Source organism: Labeo rohita, chromosome 3, assembly GCF_022985175.1.
Source record: "Labeo rohita strain BAU-BD-2019 chromosome 3, IGBB_LRoh.1.0, whole genome shotgun sequence".
Classification (NCBI taxonomy): Eukaryota; Metazoa; Chordata; class Actinopteri; order Cypriniformes; family Cyprinidae; genus Labeo; species Labeo rohita.
Genome location: NC_066871.1, coordinates 3,188,400 through 3,209,490, shown reverse-complemented (window position 1 = coordinate 3,209,490; position 21,091 = coordinate 3,188,400). Strand labels below are relative to the sequence as shown.

The 21,091-nt window shown below is 41.1% G+C and overlaps 1 protein-coding gene across 2 annotated transcripts; it reads left to right on the top strand.

Moving 5' to 3' along the window:
• The first annotated feature begins 253 nt into the window (after positions 1–253).
• On the top strand, positions 254–20,425 carry wizb (WIZ zinc finger b). 2 transcript variants are annotated; one of them, XM_051105829.1, is made up of 17 exons: positions 254–484; positions 985–1,138; positions 1,993–2,170; positions 2,620–2,704; positions 2,843–2,982; positions 3,687–5,174; positions 7,039–7,497; positions 7,622–7,990; positions 11,188–11,325; positions 12,104–12,673; positions 13,000–13,461; positions 13,574–14,089; positions 14,194–14,730; positions 15,086–15,297; positions 15,431–15,722; positions 15,814–15,976; positions 17,680–20,425. In XM_051105829.1, the coding sequence occupies exons 2-17, from the start codon at positions 1,034–1,036 to the stop codon at positions 18,008–18,010; spliced, it is 6,045 nt and encodes a 2,014-aa protein (XP_050961786.1). In that variant the 5' UTR covers positions 254–484; positions 985–1,033; the 3' UTR covers positions 18,011–20,425. The 2 variants fall into 2 exon arrangements, with proteins under 2 accessions (XP_050961786.1, XP_050961785.1); XM_051105828.1 differs by having other exon boundaries at positions 2,843–2,994.
• The last annotated feature ends 666 nt before the right edge of the window (positions 20,426–21,091 follow it).

Below are 21,091 nucleotides of genomic sequence, written 5' to 3'. Positions count from 1 at the left end.
TTATTAAATTATTTTACCATTTCGAACTGTAGCATTTTACATTCTTTTCACTCTTAAAATGAGTGACATTTAGTCATTCACACACTAACAAGTGTACTGAAGTAGTCCGCTAAGCACCGCGCACGCAACAACGCCGTTGTTACCGCACAGATCAGGTGTCGTTCATCTCTCTCAACCTGCTGTGAAAGAGTTACAGCGTGGCTGATACATAAACTCCTTTCCCCTCCCCACCAACGTCACCATCCCTCCGAAACTAACAACATGGAGTCCGGTGTTTAGAGTGCAAAGGCGGTCTTCACCGTTAGCTAAACCTACATGCTTTTCCCGGTGCTCCTGAGGGAAGGCAGCGACGCTCCGGGACGCATAAAACGCAACGCACACATGCTCTATAAGCGCCCGTGCGTTCGTGCCACTTCAATCCATATTAGACATGGATAGAGCGATGTGATTGGACGCAGAAGATTCCAAAGACAGGCCGCTTTCCGTGAGTGTTGCACAATTCCATCCTCGCCGCACACATCCAGAGAGATGTTTAACAGATTGTGTTCCTAGAGAAGGACAGCGTGTGCGGATAGTCCAGTCTTGACATCGCAAGTTATAAACGCATGTAATCTGCATAGACGAGCCCCGTTATTTCGGGAGCCGGTGTGGTTTTTCCCTAGTAAAAACGGCCTCATTTGATATTATCAACATGGGAAATGAGGCATGATAAAATAGGTCAGGCAGAGTGACACTCCTCATGAGTTAAACACAAAGATTTAGTTATTAAAATGCACTTTTTCAAAGGTTGGACTGCACAGAACACTATAATTTATCACTAGATTTACCTTGAGTTTATAAACCTTCTATAGGCTTTCTTTAAAGACACCATAATTTGACTTTTCTGGCTTCTCGTCTATATCTATTGCATACAGATGGTCGACTGAGCCAAAAAAGATTAGATTGCATTTTAGTTTTGTCCAGAAATGGAATTGCTCTTCACAGGACAGGAGAGGTGGACTGCAGTTGCACCCAAACCAGTGCACCAGGGACCATGGAGCCTGAGGACGATCTCTCGACCAGGGACCCCCAAGATCTGATGTCTACGCAAGGGCTACTGCCTTCAACATCCACCTCCTTGCTCAACTGCAGCTTCCTGGTATAGCCAAGACCCTTTGCTGCATCCCAATTTGCCTACTTATATTATCCCCAAAAAAGATGTACCCTTTTTGTGAAGAAAAAGTATACTTTTGAGTGTGTAGCAGAAGAGCAGACAAGCTTTGTCATAATTTACTTACATGCAGTCACTGTTTAAACTGCCCTGTCAATCATCTTCTCACAGTTAACATCCTCCACATCACGTTTAATTTAATTACCTAACTTATTAGAAATGAAGCAGCATGTTGATCTGCCGGTCGTAGTTCTGTCGCGCCAAGAGCTCTCGTGTGTTTGGCTCATTTAAAAACTGATGACTAAATATTTCACAATGTTGAAATATGTGGATAACATTACAGTTTTTTTGATTAGGTTAGATACTGATCATTAATAAACTCCTTTATCTAACCTTCTCTAGTTAACCCTCAGTATTGCATATTCACCATGTTTTTTTCTCACTTTTTATTTGTTTTATTTGTAGTACTTTGGGATACTCATTTCAACATAGTATGATTTGGGACACGCTGATTCTATTACTATAATTCTATGCTATTTAGGAAGTATAGTATGCAAATTGGCACAGCATTTAACACCCCTTTTTCTCTTTGGATTAATTTATTCAAGAAAATAGATTTTTAATTGTTACTCTGTGAACTTAAAAAAAGCATGTGGGAGTCATTGGTTTGACACAGTTTAATACTTTTTAATTATAATTATATTTTACTGTGATGGTGCACATTTCTGATTCCTATCTTTTAACGATCAGTGTACAGCTGTGTGAGAATCTTGCAACATTTTATTTCTCCCCTAAACAGAACTATGTAATGTTGGACTTGTTTCAACCCTCTGAACTCACAGGGGGGGTTATTGCATTGCGATGACATGGAGAAGGGCGATGGAAATGGAGATTCAGACGGTCCAAAATGCTTTTTCCCCACACTGGAGTCTTGTGGTAAAGCACAGAGAAGTCCACGATCTTCAGCCTTCCCCTCATCTCTCACATGGGACTCGGACTCGGAGAAAGAAACCTTGGACGGTAATTGTCCATGGTTCATTCTTACTTTCAAGTCAGTGAAAAATACATGCATGTCTGAACCATACACTCTCAGAAAAAATAGTACAAATGTTGTCACCAGTGGTATTATCTTTTTAAAAGGTACACTTTTGTTTCTTTTAGATACTAATATGTACTTTTAAGGTACCAATATAGGTACAAAAGTGTACCTGAAAAGGTACCGCCCCACTGACAGCTTTATGTACCATTTTTCCTAAAAGTATAAGAAATGCAGACTTACTGGAAATGAGAATCTGCAATGATTCAGCTAGTTTCTGTGTTTGTACTGTGAAACGTGTCTCTCTGTGAACAGCGTTAATGGTTCTGTTTGTCTACATGCTGTAGATATAACTGTGAGTTAAGTCATGCTTTCTGTTTAGTCATGTGTAAATTGTTTGTGTTCCTATGTGTATTCCAATGGTTTATGTCAGAGGAAGAACTTCAGCACTTTTCTAACCCTCATGGTCTGGCTGCTCACAGCCCAGGAAGTCCCACCTCTGGACAGCAAGAAGACAGGTGAGACACACATGATTACATGGAAAAACAGGTTTACAGAAAGGTGCATACATTACTTTTTTTTAAACATTGAGGGGTTTGACTGAGATAAATATTAAGTTGTAACCTACTTATCCATTTTAATCCTTATGCTTGCAGATTTGACATTGATCCGTGTCAAGAACCTCTGGAAACCAAGCATTTATTTCTTGAGAAGATCCCACTTGCCCCCCTGGGGGTGGAGAATCAAAGAGATGTTGCATACAAGGAGCCGAAAACTGACTCCAGCCTACCGAAACGTACAGCAAAACGTAAAAAAACAATGCATGTTTTGATTAGGGTTGGGCGATGTCTACCAAATTGGCCACTGACAAACATCTAATCTTGTTAAATGTGCGGTAAGTACTGCCGCTTCGTAGCAAACACAGAGTCGTGTAATCGTCAATCTCTACAGTAAAAGTAAAAAGTGAGTGTGCATTCAAAAGCGATTTCAATGCCTAGCATATTAATATCGGCTCTCTGATGCCCACAGTGCATATACAGTATAATTACCAAATAACATAACTGCGAGAGAAAGTATTGAAATACTTTAGGGCAGGTTTCCTGCAGAGTTTAGTTCCAACCCTAATTAGACACACCTGAACCAGCTAATCAAGCTCTTACTAGGCATACTAAAAACTTCCTGGCAGGTGTGTTGAGGCAAGTTGAATCTAAACTCTGCAGGACAACGGCCCTCCAGGACCAAGTTTGGGCACCCCTGCTTTAGGGGTTCCGTAGTACACATAAATTCCTTTCTGAATACAATATTCAGATTCAGCGGGTTGTGGGACGGGGGGTTGGGGGAGGAATCACAATGCCGGCTCAACATTGTGATGTCTGTCTGCCATCGGTGATGCATGATGGCATCGTCTATTGGCCCAACCCTAGTTTTGATTCATGTCAATAACACCCTGTCATATAAAAAATACTTTAGCCAATAAAACATTCTGCTATTTATTTGCAGTGGAACAAGACAAAAAGAGCCATCCACCAGAAACTACACCAAAAGAGGGATGCCAAAAAGAGGAGAAAGATAAGCGGAAGATGCTAAATAGTAGAGGGCGGGAAGAAAAGAACACCAAAGAGCCAGATGTATACACCTTTCCAGGAGACTCTGAGCCAGAGAGTCCACCGCCTGGACCTTGGGCGCACTGCACCTTCATCCAACGCCGAAGAAAGAAGAGGGCCATATTGAGACCTTTCTCTGGCTTAGATACTTGGCAACGCACAACGGGAACTGGCAGAAAGACCAGAGGTAAACCCTCGGGAGCAAAGGAGCGTAAGAAAACCACAAAGGTTGGGGGAGGGATGTTCGAATTTACAGAGGAAAAGGAAGAGAAGGTACGGGGAAGGCAGAGGTCAGTAGTAGACCACCAACTGGATGGAGGCCTCTCCCAAGATATTTTTACATGTGTCGAATGTAGCATTTACTTTAAGAAACGTGCCCATCTACGTGAACACATGCGAGAGCATGGCCAGGTCGGTAGATCTGGGAAGAAATGGCAAGGTGGAGAGAAAGACTCTTGGAGCGGACATCTTACTAAAAATGCTTTTGAATGTATAGAGTGTGGTCTGGAGTTTTTAGACAAGGTACTGCTGCTAGATCATCAGCAGTGCCATGAGGAGTCACGGCAGAAAATACTTGAAGAGATTAAGAAATTAAATGAGGGAGACAAGCGGATGGCAGAGCAAGCCAGTTGCAGTAAGGCATCGGAGCCAGTCATCCAAGAGTCAACTGAGGTCAGCCAGTTTGTGTGTCTTAAATGCAACTTTAGCTCTGATTTGCCTCAAGAGCTTGCTGAGCATGCCAAGACGCACAACACACGAAGAAGGGCTGGTGTCTCTCGAACCTCACCCCGCTTTCAACAGAAGTCCTGCAAGAAAGGACAAGTTCAGTCCTCTGCAGACGATACGTCAACTTTTGGCACGCCACCTCTCAACAAGAGGTACCCCATCCGAGCATCCAAAAAGTCTAAAGAAACACAGCCCGAAGGTGGTGCTTCACAAGTAAACTCTAGTTCATTGTCTTGTCAAAGTGCTTCTGCAACTCCAGCAAAAGCCACAGACCAATCTGATAACGCAACTCTGCAAGAAAATACAGACCCTACGGAGGAGCCGAGACAAACAGAAGAGCCCAGGACAACTGTGGCTAATCCTGTGGAAGAGAATGTTCCACAACCTCAGCATCTCATGTCATCTCCGGCCAATCCAAGGGCTGCTCCGCTGCGTAAGGATGTGGCATTCAAGAGCATTGGGAATAAACGCTCAGGCCGGGGCACAAGGGGTAGACCGGGGCGCACAAGAGGGAGTACAAGACTGGATTCTAAGTCCACCCCTACTTCCCTTATGAAAAAACAAGTCCACATCTCAAACCAGACCGAAGATAAGAGCCAGAAAGAAGACATTCCAACAGCAGAACCAGAACTTGATCCAAAACAAGACTCTAAAAAAGGTAAGTCAATAACAGGTTATAGCATCAAGAACAGTCAAGGCTTAGCCTTGTAGCTAAACTGACAAGGTGTTAACAGTGGCAAGACTTCCATGCCCTGAGAACAGAAATATATACACTGTTTCCACCTTTTTTTTCCCCGTAAGAGCGGGCGCGGCCATTTGAAAAATGTATGGGTCTGGCTTCCGGTCTCATCCGCATCCAGCTATTTTTAACTGTACAAAACAGCTTGTTTTGCTGCTTGATATTGCAGATTGGTGTGTCTTATCGTATTATTTTAATGTATTATCGTAATTATGAGCACACTAGTTTGTAGTGCAAACAGTTTTACCATTTAATGCACATTGTTATTCTTCTCATTATTTTCCTATAGCAGCTAATGAATCGGAAGTCTCACTCACAGGCTTACTTCCGTATTTAAAAAAAAAGTTGGATAAAACTTGAATGCCTTAAAACTTGCTTTGGATAAGGTGTTTGCCAAAAGCATAATGGTAAATGCAGTAAGTAAATGCTAACACATAGCATTATCGACGCCATTTGTGTCAAGTAAACTATACTTACCAATGCAACATTTACATACGAAAAAAAGAAGCTGCAAAATATCATAAACTGATATATTTTTAATTTAATTATTTGTCTTTTCAGAAAAGTGTGTATTTTTCTATCAAGTTCTCACAATCTCTTTATAATATTGGCACGTTAAATAATACTATCATTAACCACAACAGAAAAATGAGAATTTGCTTTTACAATTCCAGTTTAATATAGGCAAAATCTGAATAAATACATTAATTGTACTGCTGTCTTTGGTCTTGTGGTGATGCACGTATATGTGTATGTGCACTGTATGTATTGTTGTGTTATTGTGATGTCTGGATTTGATGTGCCAGAACCATCCTTGAATCAAACTTTGTGTAGTGCAACTCCCTGTTTGATTGGCCACTGGTTAAAAGAGTGTGGTGACTCACTCCATTCCACTGGCCAGTTATTATAATTGCAAGGTGTTACTTCCTGTTCCGTTGGCCAATGCTTACTATTAGCCACTGCCGGTGGTGCACAGGTGTTCTTCCTTCAATTTTTCCCAAACAGTTAACCCAGTCAGTGGCCATAGTCAGCAAGGACCAATACTTGAACGGGGGGCAAATGGCAAGCCTGGCCATAAACTTGGGAAAATCCCAGGTTTCACTCTGGTCTGAACCTGGTCCCTTCCCCTGCAGACCCTGTGGAGGTACCTGCCCTGGCCTTGCAGCTGAAGAGCAGCTTCTCAGCCAGCCTCCGAGGGGCAGCAGAGAGGCTGGGGTTGCTTGAGGGGCAGCAAGCCCAGCTAAGAAACGAGTTACCCCTCGTCCTCATAGAGTCTCTCAGCTCTGACCTCCAAACTCCCCTCTCATGCAGCAGGGTGATGGGTGAGTGATGAGCAGAGCTACAGAGATCTTAAATTATTGCAGAGTAGTCAGGCCAAGCTGTTCCTTCTGTATACACTGAGCCCAAAAAATGAGAATTCTCTCATCATTTACTCACCCTCATGTTCCAAACCCATATGACAATCTTTCTTCTGTAACTCAAAAGGAGAAATTATGATGGACATTTTGGAGAAAAAAGTAGCATGAACATTCTTCAAAATAGCTTGTTTCATGTTTCGTTGGAAGTCATTCAAGTTTGGAACAACATGAGGGTGAATAAAAGATGACAGACTTTTCATTTTTGATCAACTACTATTCTATTAACACAGCTTGTTACCATTCTCATTGCATCCCTCATACATTTTGTTTGCATTTAACCATTAAATTGTGCAATACTGGTCTTGTTTATTTTTTTTTTATAACTGTTGAACACTCTGTAACACTCCACATTAACCCCACCCCAGGGACGGAGCCACTTGCTAATGTTCCAAATCTTAAAGCCAACTCCTCCTCGCCAAATGAGAACAGCAAAAAGCTTGAAGCACAAGAGGAGGAACCTAAACTCAAAGAAGAGAAATCTGATAGTCAGGAGAAGAGTGGAGAAGAACTTGTTGCTGCAAAACTGGAGGATGTTGATGATGATATTGATGACGACGAAGATGAAGAGGATGTTGTTAGTCGTCTCATTGGTGCATTAACTGAAGAAGATGATGAAGACGATGATAGAGATGGGTTGTTAAAGAGTGTGGAAAGAAAATGCCCTTATTGCCCAGATCGATTCCATAATGGCATTGGACTAGCCAATCATGTTAGGGGTCATCTGAACAGAGTGGGAGTCAGTTACAACGTTAGGCACTTCATCTCCCCCGAAGAGGTCAATGCCATCGAGAAGAAATTCTCCTACCAAAAAAAGAAGAAAAAAGGTGAAGATGCTTTTAAATGTAAATACAGATGGCACTACTGTTAATGTACTATTAAAGTTTAATTGCCTACCACACAGAACCAATGCCTTGTGTAACTTGCTCTTCTTTCTATTGCTACTTCTAGTTGCCAACTTTGACCCGTCGACCTTCAGTGTAATGAGATGTGAGTTCTGCAGTGCTGGCTTTGACACCAGGGCTGGTCTCTCCAGTCATGCCCGAGCACATCTCAGAGACTTTGGCATCACCAACTGGGAAGTCACGGTTTCTCCCATTAATATTCTCAGAGAGCTTTTTGCCAAGCATCCGGATCTTGTTCTACCCACTGCACCCACTCATACTCTTCAGTCAGGTCAAGAGCAAAGCTCTGATGAGGAACAAGAGTGCAGGAAAGATATGAAGGAGGAGGAGAACATGACAGGAGAGCCCGCCACTCTTTCCTCTGACTCTCCAAAACGGCGCTGGAAGGAAGAGCTCAATATCGGTGAACTGGAGGGTAAGTAGATGGGATTTACTTCTGCTTGATTTCTCAAAAACTTTGAAGGATTAAGGCATGAGTCATGTCATAGTTTTTGCTTAACAAGTTCTTTGTATGTTAGAAAAAAGTGATGCACAAAGTTTTAAAAAGTGCATTACATAAAATATATTTAAGAAATATTTGTATTTGAGTCTGGATTATAGGTTTGCACTTACGTCACAGTTTGGTCAGGTACTCAAATGTGCAGCCATGCTGGAGATACCTGGATGTAAACAACAGCATGGATTGCACAATTAATGTATTACAGAATATGTTGTTCTGCTAATTTATGCTGTCCAAATCACAGAAAATTGTGTGGAAGCTGCTAAATCATATAGAGAAGGACTCATATAGAGCAGGAAAGGGCGCAATATTTTGACAAACTAAAGTTAATAGGTGGTAAAGATACATACGAGCAGTATTAATTAAGATATTAACCTAATATTTCACCTACCTGACTGGAAATAAGAACAAACACAAATGTTGTCAAGATTCTTGCCCTGGAAATCCTGGTTCAGTTTGGCCAACCACAACAACGCCTTTTGTTCCTCAGACAGTCTTTTGCACTCTTCTCTTTGATTTGTTATAACTTTTGGCAGTCTATAGTACTCCAAATGTTGTCCTGGACCAACAGATTAGTACAGCCCAAAACATGACAATAATTGACCATTTTAAGCAGCAATAATCAGCTAAATTTATAAGTTCTGTTCAGTTCAGTGGCATTGTTTATGTATTGTTTATGCCAATGTGGCTGATAGATGATGCATCGTGAAAACACACCATTTCTCTAACTACTCAAATGCAAGCTTATTTGTACAAAAGGTCAGATGTTCGTTGATTCTTTTGAAGCACATGATGCGTTTTGAAACTTTGTAAAGTCATGCTAGATGACAGTTTTTTGCACAAACTTGTGAAGTCCATGCTTAGGCCAAGTGCATGCTGTCATTAAAGCAATAGTTGAGAAAGATCATTTTAAAAAACTGATTGTTGTGGTCATAATGTCTGTTTTGATGGAAATGTCTGTATTGCATTAACAAAAATGCTAAATCACTAGTGGGCTCAGACGAGGTTTACTATAGTGGTTTCACTGTTTTGATCACTTTTTTGTTTCTCAGTTATTTTTCCTTGTTTAAATGCTGTTTAGATGTTTTACATGTCTTTTCAAAAGGTAATTGAGGCAGTGTGTTTACGCATAAAGTGTGTACTTACTCATAAGTTATGTTTCTATTAAATAGATAGCCTTTACCTCATCTGCTTTGTGGTCAGAAGTCCAAAATACACTAAGAGAAACCTCAAAAGCTTGTGCGTGCCTTGGGATTTTTGTAATGCTGTGAGAGGCAGATGTTGAAAGCAGTTGTAAAGATTTTTTGCATGGTGCAGAAGACTTGCTAATTTCTTAATGCAGTCTTCATTAATGTAATTGATGTCTGGCATTTAATATTTTGCCTAGTCTCCGCCTTTATTCGGTTCGTCACGCCTTGGTGCGTTAGTGCATGTGTGCGGGGCAAAATGGCTGCTTCCACCTCCCCGCAGACACAAACAATAGCGGAAAAATTGTCTGACTGTAGGTGCTGTAATAAGTCCGATGCGCTGCAGCCGCTGAATGGTGAGTGGATGCACTTCCGCGCCGTGCATGGAGATGCATGCGAGATGCATATGCACAGAGCTTTGCCACTTTTAAAGCTTGCATGGCATGCAATCGTGTTAACATTTTAGACAAGCTCCTGTCATACCCGATGTGCGTTTTAAATCACTGATGCCAGGAATGGTCCAGTGAGACAGAGTGCACGTACGAAAGCCACTCATTCCCCTAGTGTCTGAACACTTTTCGATCTGAAAAGTGACGATACGTGACATTTTGCGCTCAGGTGCTTAATAAAGGCAGTTTTTGATGTCCTGTCAAAACGACGGCTTCTTTTTTGAATGCATATATGTCTTTATGATTCCCGAAATTAGGTTGAGTCTTCGCCATTTTACTTGAGGTGCTTTTTTTAATGTTGAAATGGAGCGCGCCAGCGCTTTTTTCTTGGGTCTTATTTCTTTTTCTGCGCACTTTCACAAAAACATTTTTGAAAAGAAAATGTCAGCGCTGCTTCTTTTATGTTGTCCTGGATAAGTTATTAAACGGTGGATTTTCGTGTTAAACTTATTGCATTTAATGCCTTTTGTCTCTTTATTGTCTGGTTATTTCATGGAGTGTATGCCATTACAGTGAATTTTCATTTTCAGTCTGAGCAGAAAAAGGGCTGATGTTGCTAGAATTGTGTCTAGGGCAGATCAAATGACAGAACAGAAACGCCCACCGCAGGAACGCGTTCACAGCTTATTATATTGAATATGCTGAGAAGAGCAAGACCAGCAGGAGCTTCAAAAGAAAATCACTGTGTGCTGCTTGACTGTAGATCTGCTGAATTTACCTCTGGAGTGAATGAAGTGTCAGTCTGTATGTTCATCTAATAGTTAGACTAGAGAATTCAAAATAAAACAACTCTTAAGTCAGACAAACCTGTTGTTTTCTTATCTAGTTGGTTGCTGTTAGTCCGCATTGCTTAGTTGTTCTTTACAGTTTTATTGGCAGAGTTTGTCTGTTTTAAAAACTCAGTTGTTAAGTTTAATTGCGGTCACAAATTGCAATCAAAGAGCTGTGAGAGTTCTGCACTTAGAAGGGTGCTGGGGTGGGCTGTGCTCCCCTTGACATTTTCTCTGTGCAGTACAGTGCTTGAGAATAAAAAAAAAAAATAAGATAGAAAAAAATTGTTTAGTCAGAGATGAATTTGTCATACTTTTGGGAAAAGAATTGCTAGACTGTAATGTCACGAAATATGACTGGAAATTGTGACGTCTAGGAAAATTTCATGTGCATTTCAAAGGCTATTAAAAGGTTAAACTATTTATTTTAGAATTGTTTTGCTGAAATTGAAATCAACCTATATACAGTATTTTGTGATTGCCCTAGTTTCTGTCCCCATAATGAGGAAAACTTTTAGCAGATGTCTTTTAGCAGATGATTTTACAGAATCACCTAGCCAGGTAATTAAGCATGAATTAATTACAAATGTTTTTATTTTATTCTGTGAATTACAGTTTTCAAAGGGTAACATTCATTTGAGACCTTTGTGGGTTTGACTTTACAGTTCGCTAATTTAAAAATGTTGTCTCTGTCTATGCATTTTCAGGTGGGGAGGAGGCAGACAATGGGGAAGAGGAAGAAGAGGAGGCCCGAATGCCCATTACAGATAAACTGGCCTCAAGTCCAGGAGAAAAGACCCTGTTCTCTATTGAGGAACAGAGCCCTGAATCCAAAGAGACAGACGGTATGGGTAATGAAATTCATACAGGTTTGGAGTGACCTGATAGTGAGTAAATATACACAAGAATGGTAATTTTTGGATGAAGTAATCCTTTAAAAACATTCAAAGTTGTTAGGGTTAATTGCAGGACCACAAAACCAGTCATAAGGGTCAGTTTTTTTTTAATTGAGATGTATACATCATCTGAAACTTGAATAAATTCCACTGATGTGTGGTTTGTTAGGATAGAACAATATTTGACCGAGATATAACTATATGAAAATCTGGAATCTGACGGTGCAAAAAAATAAAAATATTGAGAAAATCACCTTTAAGTTTGTCCAAATGAAGTTCTTAGCAATGCATGTTACTAATCAAAAATTACGTTTTAAAATATTTACGGTAGGTAATTTACAAAATATCTTCATGGAACATGATCTTTAATATCCTAATGATTTTTGGCATTAAAGAAAAATCAATAATTTTGACCCATTCAATGTATTGTTGGCTATTACTACAATTATACCCATGATACTTACAACCTTGGTTTTGTGGTCCAGGGTCACATTTGAGCTTATGGGATGAAATATATGTCCTTATTAGTCTGGTCTGCCACCTTGATTTTTTGTCTCTTTACGTGACATTTTACAAAAATTAGTTTTGATTTCCACAGTCTAGTGTCAGTAAAGGTCTATTAACTCTGCTTAGTGAAAAAATTAGAGAAAAAATTTGGTAAACAGTCCCATCTGTCAAAATGCATGAAGTGATTAAGGTCCTGAATAACCAATTCTTTGTTTTACAGGCTCTAACCTGTTAAAATGTGAGTTTTGTGGTGCTACCTTTGAGACTCGTCGTGGTTTGTCTAGCCATGCCCGCTCTCACCTACGCCAGCTCGGGATCGGCATGTCGGAGAACAGTGGCGCGCCCATTGATCTCCTCTACCAGATCACTAAGGAACGTTCCAGTGATGCACATTTTACTGGCACATCCCCTACTGTGGATTCAACTAAGAAGCCCCAGCACCATGCCCCTATTGTTCCTATACCTAGCCCCACAAAAGATGTTGAAACTGAAGAAGGACTGCTGGACACCAAACCCCCTGTCCCATTCTCTATTGCGGGTTCCGCTATTAAAGTTTCCTCTTCCCCAACTACTCACTCTGCAGCTGGCTCTCTGCCTTCCTCTCCATTTGTAAAGTCTCGTTCCCCTTCCCCAGTGCTGAGAAAGGCTCCCATCTCTTCCCTACTACCCGTGTCTTCCCCACTGCGATCCCAGGAGCATAAGACCTTAGGAAAGAACCAGTCTACAAACCTCTCCAGTCCGAATAAACCATTCTGGGCACCGCAAGAGACGGATGCCCCATTGAATCTTAGTAAGAACGCATTTAATGTACTAAATATTAATAAAGATAATTTGATTTGTAGTGTTGTGGTGATTATTTTGTTTCTCTTGCACAGGGGTGTCCAAACTCGGTTCTGGAGAGCCACTAGCGCCAACCCCAATTAAACACACCTGAATAAGTTCATCAGTGACTTACTAGGCATACTAGAAACTCCAGGCAGGTGTGTTGAGGCAAGCTGGAGCTAAACTCTGCAGGACAGTGGCCCTCCAGGACTGAGTTTGGACACCTTGTGCATTTATTGTCTGAGCTTCTTACAATCTCTTTAACTTTTCTGTTCCTCTCACACTCCTTTGCAGCAATGGATGTGGACTCTAAAGACATTATTTGCCAGTTGTGTGGTGCGTGGTTTGAAACAAGAAAAGGCCTCTCGAGCCATGCTCGTGCCCACTTGCGCCATTTTGGGATTGAGTACTCCGAATCCAAAGGCTCCCCAATTGACTTACTCAACCGGTTCATCTTGACTGATGACTTTAAGCACAGAGCAAATTCTTTTCTCTCAGATACTCCAGAGGACCTGAGGTCCCAGAAGACCAGCATGACCTCCCTCTTACCCTCCACTTCCACTTCCCCTAAGAGATCTCTTCCCTCCAGCCCTGTATTATATAAAACGGCATCTTCTTCTTTGAAGACAACCATTGGCTCCAAAGCTACCTCCTCTTCTGCCCATCCCTTATTGGGCCCACCCCCAAAGAAGCTGAAACCCTCCTCGTTACAGGTCCTTCGTTTCAGCAGTGGGGAAGTGATGTCCTTTCCTATAGGTAATAACTTTTTTACGTGTTTGTTGCATTTTTTGCCTTTTCAGTTACGTAAGGTTATTTATGCACCTAAACTGACTTAAGTCTGATAAATTGTTCTGTACACTTCCACCAGAGCCAATGAAAGACGTGGGCTGTGAATTCTGTGGAGAACTTTTTGAGAACCGCAAAGGACTCTCCAGTCATGCTCGGTCCCATCTGCGCCAACTTGGGATCACCGAATGGTCTGTGAATGGCTCACCTATTGACACACTAAAAGAGATTATAGTCCGTCGAGGCCTACCGTCCATCATGCCTCTGAAGTCCCCGAAATCCCCCTCTTCTTCTCCGAGCCCAGGACTGCCTCGACCTGCACTCCAGTCCTCTTCTCCGCCAAGGAATGTGCTTGGGCGCCTGCCTTTCCATTTTGCCCAAACACCAAGCCACGACCAGCCTCCTACCCGCAAAATGTCTCCATCAACATCTACTGCCAGTTCTTCCCCAACCGTAGAGCTGGTTAAACCGAAACCAGAGCCTGAAATTGTAGAGGTTACCATGAAAGGATCAGACATGGGAGTAAATGACAGCTACAACCCAGAGCCACTACATTCCAGTGTAAACACCTCAGATAATGTTTATCCAGTCAACTTGGGTATGTTTTTTGTTTGTTTACTTTTAGCATTTTCAGTGATCTAAATGGATGACTGAATCATTCCCAGCTCAATCTGTTGTCTTTGTACTGTTTTCCTCCTACAGTTATGACTCAGGAGAAGGAACCTTCCCGTGATATTCGCTGTGAGTTCTGTGGCGAATTTTTTGAAAACCGCAAAGGCCTCTCAAGCCACGCACGTTCACACTTGAGGCATATGGGTATCACAGAGTGGTCTGTGAACGGCTCACCCATTGACACGCTGTGGGAAGTCATGAGGAGGCAAGGCACTACCCCTGCATCTGTTGCCTTGGGCATAAAGGAGGAGCCAGGACAGGATGGTGGGATTTCATTGAACAGTCCAGGCTATCAGTCCTCTGCCCTGTCCCGCAAGTCACCTCTTAACCTGCTCCACTCTGGTTCGCGCCTCCATAAGCATGGGCTAGGGAGTGTTGCCTTATCTTCCACCTCACCTGTGGGGAAGATTTTTGGAGTGCCTCCACTGAAGAAGAAGGTGATGGGGGAGGAGGGACAGCCAGGAGAAAAAGCACTACTCATCCAATCTAAAAACTTCTCGCCTCCCCCACAGGATTATTCCTTTAAGGGTAAAGCCTCAGTGGAGAAGCATGGGGTAGGCCACATGGGTAAGGGTATATTTTTGCAAGACTCCTTATTTGGTTCTTTTCCATGACATTTTTTGAAGACTATTTGTAGTGCAGTGTCTCTGTTGCTTCCATGTTTGCAGAAGAATGACTCTGAAATAAATAGAAGAGCCCAATTCAGAAATCCAGATTCAGATTAAAATAGATTCAGTAATGTTGGTGGTTTTAAGCAAAAAGCGATATCAACATTGACCCTTTTTGGTTTCTGTAGATGTTCTGGTCTTATTGTGAACTACTCATTGTTTGCATGTTTGGCACAATAAGTTTTCCTTGTTTCCTTGTTGTGTGAATACTCTCAAGAACAATGTGACTTCATCTTTTTGCTTTTCCTTTTCAGATGCCAGTTGTGAACTCTGCGGATTCTACTTTGAGAACCGGAAGGCACTGGCCAGTCACGCTCGAGCACATTTACGACAGTTTGGCGTGACGGAGTGGTGTGTAAATGGTTCGCCTATTGAGACGCTGAGTGCCTGGATACGCAGCCGTCCACAGAAGGCAGCAGAGATGCAGCAAAGTTATGCACAAGGAGCCCGCTATGCCCAAAAGAAAGTATGAAAGCAACTGGAACATTTTTTGATTCTTTACTACTCTGCCTAGTCACTGCAATTCTGTAGTGTCTAGCTGTGAAAGTTTAAAAAAAACTTGTTTTAATATCAGTTAAAATGCATATAATCTTTTGCAGAGGTGCAGTGCTGCTCTCTCTCCGTCCTGTGACTCCGACCCTACAACTCCTGTTTCCCAAAAGCCTGCTGTGGCCAAATGGGCATCTCTCACTTTGCCTCAAAAGAGAGCAATTGGACGGGATGTCAACAGTTGTTCCTGGGGGTTGTCATCACGGGGAACAGATGCAAAAAGCAGGAGTGGAAGTTCCACTCAGCATAGCCTTATTCCACAGCCGGGCGGTCATCATTCCAATAATGCACTACCACATGCGCAGGTGGCGCATAGTGAACTCAACGTGCGTTTGCCACGAGGTCTGAGCACAACTTTACCCTAATGACTTCTAATCGTTTTTCCTATCTACCTGCAAAATTGTACCTAATTTGCAGATTTCTTTCTTTTAAGGATTTGAGAGACGGCCACTTAAACACCCGTCACATGCTGAAGGAGGCGAAGGAGAAAGTGGCCCCCCGAAGCCTCGCTCCAGTACCGTTCCTGCCCTTGTGCCAAAGCCCCCCTCCACCCCACTGGTTAGACTTGTGGGTAAAATTTACTCACTCAAGTGCCGGTGAGTTGCATATTAGACCTATTTCATAACCTAGTGAGCTGCCTTGATGTCTAGCATTAACCAAAATGGAACCTTGTAAGTGATCTGTTTTAGAACAATCTAGAATGCTGGAAATTCCGTGTGCTTCACAAACAGTGCTTTTCACAGGAGACTCAACGTACAACCAGTTTGAGTTAGCTAGCATGTTGTTAAGCTAATAGCATGATACTGCAATAAACGTAAAGAATGCATAATACACTAAGACTTGTATGGCTTAATATAACTTAAATGTTGTCTCTTACTAAATTATGTAGTAGACAACCCATGAATGATTTATTTTAAAAATAGTCTTAGGTTTTTCGCCCGAGCAGAACCAAACCAGTGCAGAGAGATTCTCTGGACAGCGAATATAAATAATTACCAAAAAAAGTCTAACTTTCAACTTACCACTGCAAAGGGGCTCTAAAACGTTCAAAAGGGGCAGGGCCACTTTTAGTAAACTGGCTATCTATAACTCCTGAACGGAATGAGATATCTTCGTCAAACTCAGAAAACTTACGTAAGAGCTCAATCTGAGGTTGCAGGAAAAAAAAACACGGAGCTTGGCCACTTGGTGGCGCTATAAGAGGGAAAAAAACATTAAAATGTTTATACCTACCAAACCATTTGTCCTATCAACATGAAAATCGCTGTGCACAGTCTTGGTTCAAAGTGCCTCAAGCACCTATAAGGACATTAGCGTATCTCAAAAAAAACATGGCTGCCATTGGCCAATGAAGTTTGAGCACCTATTAGACATGGTTAACGAAGACCGATTGAAACAAAACTTGGTGGACCTGTTCGACTCACGGCCCCAGGTCTGTGAAAAATTTTAAAGAAATCGGCCACTGGGGGGGCGATGTCACGTTTTTTAAGGGCATAAGCAATTGTGCATTCTGTGTTTTTTCACACATACACACGATATTTGTATCATATGACAGAACTCCTCATTCTGGACCACTTTTCCTTGACCACTGATGTCAATCAAACCATTTGTTAAATGATTGAGATGTAAAAAACCTACTTTTGCGAACTAGTCCGGAAAAAAAACATTGCAGTACCATTCTCTGGACTCTCTAGGCCAATATTTATCAAAAGATTTTGAAATGTAGCCTTTGGGAGGCTATAATGGGGTAGTTTAGAAAAGGGGCCTGTCCGAATTTCCCCAAAATCCTATAAAACTTATAGGAAAGCCCAAAACTTATTAAAACCTGGTGCCATGATACATGCAAAGTTTTAAGGACCACAGCTGGTGCTATAATAGTCATAAATGTTACGAACCATAATATTTCTATGGTAAATTACCTGCATTTTCAATGTCTTTTTTCACATGTGCTTAAATGCCTTAAAGCACTTGAACCCCAGTAATCGCTGCTTGCAGCTATATTTACATAGCTGTTTTTATACTTTTCTCTTTATGGTAAAATATATTTATAATCACTTATCTACAATTGTAGGAACAAACAGTGACTATACAGGACAGTCAACTTCCAGTTGATGTTAGCATGTTGCAATATTTGCACCAATAAGCATAACATTTAATAAACATTGTTTATTCAAGATCGTATTTATGGCTATAGTGTCTTTTGGTGTCTAGGTAGTATTTTTAAAATAGCTCAGAGCTTTGTATTAATGTGTAAGCCCTCAGAATCAACTGTCATTTATTTGTAAATGATTTCTTCTAGGTTCTGTGACGTGGAGTTTCACGGCCCTCTTTCGGTACAGGAGGACTGGATCAGGCACCTCCAGCAGCACATCCTCAATCTTAACTACAACAAGACTGCATCACCCGCAAACGACACTCCCGCCCAAAGTGACACTCCTGATCCCAAGCCCTTAGTCTCAGCTGCTACCTCCACTTCCACTACGACCACAGCTCCCGCCACGACCCCATCCACGCCCTCCCCAAAGCCCACAGCTACGCCCACATCAGCCTCCACACCTACACCCGCTCCCAACCAAGCCTCCGCGGCGCGGCTGGCCACAGCAGAGCCAATTCCTTCTCCTGCTAATTAGGCCGCGTGTCCTTCCTACATATGTATGAGATGCCATCATCTTTGCCGGTTATTTCCATAATTTGTTTCTGAATTGCTCATCTTTGATTCTTTCAATTTCTGATCAAAGGGAGAGTTTTTTTTTTTTGGAAAAAGCTAGCAACCCGCTTACCCTGACCTACATCACGAGCATCTGTTATGATTCAGGCGTGAGGTAGGTGTGTTGCCATGACAGTTCTCATCTCCCTTTTGTCTCGTAAGGATCGATCAGTATTTACGAACAAGAAAAAGTCACAGTATAAGCAACTTTACATTTGTTTTGTTTTGTGGATATGCTTTGATTGTTTCGAAAAGCAGAATGAGTATGTGGTGAGTTCAGATCTGTAAGCTATTTGGCTCTTATTCCCAATGCCTAATATTTTTGGTTCAAAACAAACTTATGGAAACATTTAGCTTACCAAAAGTATTTATAAATTGTTGACAAATCAGAGGGTTACAATCAAAAAGGCACAGATATATAAAAAGTAACCTTAAATGGTTTCACTATGAAGCACTTAAACAAAAGGCCTTGAAGCCTTGAAACAAAGCTTATCTGTTTCTAGCATTTCAAGTTCACAGCTGTTTTAGCTGTGATAATTGACTACAAGCTTGCACTGCCATGCAGTTATTAAAAGATATAAAAATATTCGTTATGCAGACACAGATGGGTTTGTGTCCAAAAAGGACATGCCTTTTCTTTTCCGTTAACTTTTCCCCGCAATCTTGACGTTGATAATGTCTTGCCACTTAGAGTCCATGATCAAATTTGTCTGGAACCAACTGCTGCTAAATATTTAAATAAGCTAAGCACACTTAGTTAAATGCATCATTTTAGCACATGACCAACATTTGTACAAAGCAAGCATGCAAATTCTGTCATGCTTTCAACCATACGTATTTATGCCTTCGTTGCTTTTTTGTACGGCACATTATTTTGTAGCGCATTTGCACAAGCTTATGCGATGCTTTGCATAATGCTTTGATGAATCCGATCCTAGATCGCTCTCCATTTTCACAGCAGCTTTCTCGTTGTGCTTGGCACAAAGCAGACTCCAAATGAAACAGCCGACGCAGCTGTCTAAAATTCTTCTCGGTTGCTTTTTAAATGATAATGATGCTTTCTGAGAAATTGCTTGATTGCCCGAAGTATTTTATCACTTTTTTTCCAGATGCATTTCAAGAGAACCCAAATTTGAATGTTTAACTAACTAAACTATTTGGCTACACTACATTTGAATTTTTCACAAGAGTAAAAGATTAATGCACTTTTATCTGCGAAGATTAGGGAGCGTTTGTGTGTTCAAACTCTTGTATATATATTTACATATATATATTTTGTTTTTCTGAGCTAAAGTCGATGATGCTTTTTTCTTAAAAAGCTTTTCCCTGTATCAATTTAAAGGCATTTTCACAAAAACGTAAACTGTAGAAATTTGCCAGTGGCAGAATGTGCCAAAGAGAACGTCACACATGTCTCGTAGCTTTTTTGCAAGTCCGTTGTTTTGTCTTTGAGCAGTAGATGGCGGCAGCAGATTTGCTGCTGTGGATTTGCTTTAAAAATGGAAACTGACAACTGAGTTGTGCTTTGTGAGTATACTGTACAAGTACACCATACTCGTGGTGCCAGGAATTGACTATGGCTATTTTTACCGTTAATACAATGACTGCCTCCCGAACATTCGAGTGCTTTTGGTTAAATTTCCATATCTGCACAGGAAAGCAATAACAAACCGGTCCGCTACGGATGTTTGTTGCAGCTTTCATGATTTCACTCTTGACTGTTAGGCTTTTAGTATTCCAAAAGGGAATATTATTGATATATCTAACCTAACATATGTATAGACAAGAAGAAGATATTAACAGTTTAACACTTCAAATGTGATCTTGATCATTGTGAATTTATTTTGATTTTTAATGCTGTGTATTTTTTAATGAGACGTGCGTTCCTTTACTCGCAGTTACATACCAGTGGAATAGATCAGTGTTTTATTTTTTATTCTGTCAGTTTCTCTTTTAAGATACAGTACATTGGTGCTCATGCGGACGAGTGGATGTGAATGGATTTTTAAGTGAAGATTGTTCCAAAGGGAGATTGTCAAGTCCTTGCACAAGGACTCTAAAAACGTGTCTTAAACGCAACTGCTCTCTGTACATTATGTTATTGGTTAGTTGGGTCATTTTGTGACTGTTGCCCAGTTGGCATGTGCTTTACAGCTGATGGTGTACGTTCTCTTAAAGATCTCCTCAGCTGGTCTCTGTACAAGTATTTGTGTGTATGAGAGAGACGAAAGGACTTTTTGTGGCCGAAAGAGAGAAATGCCATGGAAGTGTTGACCAGAGGAAGATTCGTGTGAATCTGCTCTTGAATGAAAATCATTAAATGTGATCTGAAATCTCAGCGAGTTGTGCACGCTTCGTTTTTTGATTCGTATCTGGGATGACCAACGGCGTAATTTCACTGAACGGAGAGTGATGTTTCTTTGCAGGTGTCTTATCAGCACTGGGACTGTTCCAAACAGTGAGATAACAAAACAAACAGCTGGTAAATGGTTAAAGTGGACACGATGGTAACACAGTGATAACAAACTTCCTGAACTGCTGTACTATATTTGTAAAATGCGTGCCGCTTTTCATGAATCATGTGTTTATAGTGAGCACTATTACATATGTTATGTAAACTATTACATAAAATTAGCTTGCCATAAAAAGCATTTTTGACACACTGTACCCAGTATGTAGGCCAAAATCAACATGATGATATGGTCGTTCCAGTCTCAGAGGTCTTGAACTTCTTAAGTATCCAGCAATTAAAATTATGTAGCAGCACATTTTAACATAATCTGTTTTGATAGTAATTTCACTGTGGAAAAAAAAAGCTCAACCATTTCAGCTCGATTACCCGAGTCAAGAAAGGTGATGTAATTGATTTGTCAAGTCTATTAAAATTATAAACCAACATGTTGACCTAAGCTACCTAGGCTTTATAGAGTGCCAGTTTAATGTAAGCTAAACTTTTAAGCCAATTACCCATTCTGAACAAACAATGAAAAATACTTTTTTGTTT